General features: G+C 44.6%; 1 protein-coding gene across 1 annotated transcript; it reads left to right on the forward strand.

Annotated features, from left to right (window-relative positions):
• The first annotated feature begins 2,019 nt into the window (after window positions 1–2,019).
• On the forward strand, window positions 2,020–3,892 carry Prss35 (serine protease 35). The gene has a single exon (XM_021207508.2). It carries the CDS (start codon window positions 2,031–2,033, stop codon window positions 3,258–3,260), a length of 1,230 nt encoding a protein of 409 aa, XP_021063167.1. The 5' UTR covers window positions 2,020–2,030; the 3' UTR covers window positions 3,261–3,892.
• The last annotated feature ends 957 nt before the right edge of the window (window positions 3,893–4,849 follow it).

A 4,849-nucleotide genomic window follows, 5' to 3' on the forward strand; every position in this document is an offset into this window, starting at 1 on the left:
AGGGGCAGGGGCAGGGGCAGGGGCAGGGGCAGAGGCAGGCAGATCTCTGTGAGTTCAAGGCCAATGTGATTTACTGAGCAAGTTCCAGGACAGCCAGGGTGGTTACAGAGAAACCCTGTTTCAAAACCAAGAACAAACAAACAAACTACTCCCCCCTCCAGCCCCTGGTTTAGTTCTCAATAACACATTGAGAGAGGGAGAAAAAACTACTTGTAACTTCAGCTCCAGGGGAGTCTCTGATTTATACCATGTAAAAATCACGTATTTTTAAAGTACTAGTTACAAGCCTCGTATTTTAAATGTCCTGAATGTGAGGTTACACATTACAGAGAGGTTCAAAACCGAGCTCCAAGGAATGGCCCAAGCAGTAGCCTGGGAACCCCAGCCCTACTAAGTGTGTGCATTTACATACTTACACGCCTGCCCACCTGGAGAAGAGGAAACGATGCAAACAATAGAGAGGCATCATATTTCCTATCACAACTTTAACTCTATCTGGCATCAGCAAAGCTTAGGTGGTGAGAGCCATGACAGAAAGAGACCATAGTGTATGAGGACCACATTCCTCAAGTGGTGAGCCAGGAACCACCCACTGCGCTTCCTAACTTGTACACTAATCCTCATAGAGAATCTCACTGTGAATGGCTCCTTATATAAGTGGGTCCATGCAAAACTTTAGTTTGAAGACATATTTTCAGCATCAGGTGGTCTGTACCGTGCCTTTTCTGTTTATGTCGAAGGAGTCTGCAAAAATGAGAGGGAACTCACAGCAGTTGTGGTTACCTGTACAGGAGCCGCAAAAGATCAGGCAGCAAGAATAGCCAAAGTCCCCGCAGGTAGCACTGTTGGGTCTTAGTGGTTACAAAAATAAAACCAACCCCATCAAGGTGTGAGGGTGAGGTGTTGGGGAAGTGGGGGGCTCTTTAGTGGCAGGTAAGGTTAAGTTACATTGTATATTTGTATGAAATTGTCAATGAATAAATAAAAGATAATCTAAAGAAAAATATAATCAAAGGAAGGGGCAGGCTTTGTGACAAAGTCCCAGCTACCGAGGAGGCTCAGAGAGGAGGCTCAAAGTTCACAGGCGGCCTAGGTGACAGAGTGCCCCAGAAAGTAATAGGAGCAAAAGCAGCCCCAGGCTTACTCCTCAGCCCCTATCCCCACCCCTGCTCTCTCTCTGTCTCTGTCTCTGTCTCTGTCTGTGTAGTATGTATGTGTAGTGGTGTGTGTGTGTGTGTGCGTGCTGTGTGTGTGCTGTGGTGTGCATGTGTGGTGTGTGTGTGTGTGTGTGTGTGTGTTTGTGCGTGTTGTGTGTCTGTGTGGTATGCATGTATGTTGTGTTGTATTTATGTATGTGTCGTGATATATATATATATATATATATATATATATATATATATATATATATATATATATGAAAGCAGAGCAGGTGGCAAGCAGAAGAGCTCACCTGTTTCTCATCTCTCTGCTGCTTCACAACATCACTTGATGCATATCTCCACACCAGCTCCTCCTGCAAACCCTGGCTCAGGGACATTGTGAACTCCAATGCATGCTTCCAAACTCTGACAGTCACTTACATCTTAGACTTGAAGACATTTTAGTCCCATTTCTAAAGAGCTAAGCACACAGGAAGAACTGCAGGGTGTCGGCTTCTGGGCTTCTGTCTCTACTTATCAGCAGTGGAGCAGTAAACACACGGAGAAGCTGGGGGAGGGGTTGAGACTTCCCAACGGGAGTCCACTCTGTCCCAGATGGGGCTGTCTGGGAAGGCAGGTGAGGGGAAGAGGGAGAGATATGGGTGATAGGGAGAAAGTTCCGTGAGAAACACCTTACTGATTTTGGCCGTCTGTTATGGGTGTAGATTTAATGTCCAGGAAGTCTAAGGCAGATGAAAACAAGGATCCTGTTCATGGTGGTGGTACATACACTCAGGACCTAAGGCATAAAGATGTAAGTAACGTTTAAAACACTTAAAACCACTCTTTCTTTCCCTTTTTTGTTTTTAAAGGGCAAAATAGAAGAACAAGATGGCAAATATGTTATTTTGGTTGGTAATTTTAATCCCTGGACGGGCCCTCTCTGATGGGTCTGAAACAGAACCAGACTTCACGTGGCACTTGAGCAGAATACCCCAGGTTGTGAGTGAGAAGACTGTCCATCTTGCCAGCCCCACGTTCCAGGCAGATTCTGGGGTGGTGAAGGCCACAGTGTGTGGCATCGAATGTCAGGAAGAGCTCCCGGCTCCCAGCCTTTCCCAGTTGGAAGATTCCCTATCCTATGAAACCATTTTCGAGAATGGCACCCGAACCTTAACCAGGGTGAAAGTTCAAGGTCTGGTCCTGGAACCCACTCAGAACAGCAGCGTAAAAGGTGTACACCCTAGGAGAAGGAGGCAGGTGTACGGTACGGACAGCAGGTTCAGCATCTTAGACAAAAGGTTTGCGACCAATTTCCCTTTTAATACAGCAGTGAAGCTGTCCACCGGCTGCAGCGGTGCCCTCATTTCCCCCAACCATGTGCTCACAGCTGCCCACTGTGTCCACGACGGGAAGGACTATGTCAAAGGCAGTAAAAAGCTGAGGGTGGGAGTGCTGAAGATGAGAAACAAAGGAGGCCGCAAGAAACGCAGAGGTTCCAAGAGGAGCCGGAGAGAAGCAGAAAGTGAAGGTCAAAGTCAGGCGCATCCTCGGGAGAGCACCACCCAAAGACTAGAGAAAAAATCCAGGCGTGGTCCAAGAGTCACCCAAGGAAGGCCTTCCTTCCAATGGACCCGTGTCAAGAGCACCCACATTCCCAAAGGCTGGGCGAGGGGAGAGAATGGGGCCCTGGCCTTGGACTATGACTACGCGCTCCTGGAGCTGAAGCGCGCACACAAGCAGCAGCACATGGAGCTGGGAGTCAGCCCCACCATCACCAAGCTGCCGGGAGGCAGGATCCACTTCTCTGGATTTGACAATGACAGGGATGATCAGTTGGTGTATCGGTTTTGCAGTGTTTCCGAGGAATCCAATGACCTCCTGTATCAGTACTGTGATGCCGAGGCAGGCTCCACAGGCTCGGGGATCTATCTGAGGCTCAAAGAGCCGGGCCAAAAAAATTGGAAGCGCAAGATCATCGCAGTCTACTCAGGCCACCAGTGGGTGGATGTGCACGGAGTTCAGAAGGACTATAACGTGGCTGTGCGCATCACTCCGCTCAAGTACGCCCAGATTTGCCTCTGGATCCACGGAAACGCTGCCAACTGTGCTTACGGCTGAGGGAAAACTGAAGCGAGCTTCATGCACATCTTGAATCCCAGAGAAAGCCAGATCTCATTGAGATCACTCGCAGGCTGTGCCTAGAATTGGACTATCAGTGATTTTTACAGCAGTTTTGTTTTTGTTTTTGTTTTTTTACAGACTTCCTTTATCAAAATTAGGTTACAGTTAAAATGTTTAGTTACAGATACTGAAACTAGATGGCACTTCAGCAACAAGTATATAGTCTTTATATGGTGGTAAGTTTCGTTTTGGGGGAAAACCATTTGTTTACTTGGGCCTTTTTGGATGCCAGACACTCTTTTAAAACACCAAACCAGAACTGTAATGTGACTTCTCAATGGACTAGCTCTTGAGTCCTACTCTAGGAATAACCTAGGAGGATGTAGTTATATGCTCAACCTTTATGGAAAATAGGAAGATTCACAGTAACACAGAATCAGGGGAGACAGGAGGTTTAGTTTTCAATGTGATGAAATGCTATTCCATTCTTGCCCTCATTGTTTATATGTGTCTTCTCTTGGTACTGAGAAACTTATTTCAAGAACTATAGAACAAAACATATAAAAATTACAAATCAAATATACTAGTGAGCTGCATAAACAAAACTAGTAACTGTGGCTTTAAAAACTCAACACCAGCTGTTGTCCATCTAGAATTTGGAGAAACACTTTGTTCTGTGTAACAAATCAAGTTTGCAGATACTGAAAGCTGAGACACTCTAAGATCTCAAGTTTTACATTCTTAAAATGTGGAGTTTTCAAGGCATAGAGAGAAGCCATTTCACAAGCTACCATCCTCTGGTGAAAGCCACACCTTTTGTGTTGTACTTTCTGCTGTGTGTGAGGTGCTATATTTTTTAAGTGAGGCATTTTGAAGTCTTTTTTTCATAAGAGAACCCAACTACCCACAACCCTGAGATACCAAAGAAGGTTCTGATGGTTCTCATAAGGGACCAAGGTGGCATACTTGCTCTGCCTCCCAAGTAGCATCAAGCAGTTACTGTGTACCACCCTAGAGCAAAATGCAGAACAGGCATTCAGGACACACCTCATGAATAAATAGGGCTTTGGACAACGGCTATAAACAGGGGTTAAGTCAGGGCATTCTGCTTAAATGGTTTTGATGATATAATCAAATACACCCTAAAATTTAAGTAACCAAAGGCCCAATCTTTAGCCTACTCTTTCTGGCAATTTCTAAGGCCACATATTTTCCCACACTCAATTCATTACCAGGGTAAAACCTTTTTTCTTTTAGACGTGTCCTAATAAAGACCACAAATTAAGAAATAATGTTGTTTCCTATTTTTGTTTTCGGTTACAGTCTTGATTAGTATGCAAAGGGGTATCTTCATTTGGGTTATCATAATGACTCTGTAAATGGTGCTCAAAACATGTGGCATTCTTTTATAATATGGGTTGTTAAAAAATAATCCAATAAAACTAAAGAATAGAAAGTATGACTTACTGTGTTTGTATATATGCTTTAAAGGATTTTAGAAAATAATCAGTTAGCTAACATTCAATTGAAATGTATTGCCCTTAACACTTATCTCACTGAAAGGTATTTAACCATTGCTTCCAGTA

Source organism: Mus pahari, chromosome 10, assembly GCF_900095145.1.
Source record: "Mus pahari chromosome 10, PAHARI_EIJ_v1.1, whole genome shotgun sequence".
Lineage (NCBI taxonomy): Eukaryota > Metazoa > Chordata > Mammalia > Rodentia > Muridae > Mus > Mus pahari.

Coding starts and splice junctions, on each gene's coding strand:
- Prss35 (XM_021207508.2), top strand. CDS start 2,031: ATGGCAAATATGTTATTTTGGTTGGTAATTTTAATCCCTGGACGGGCC.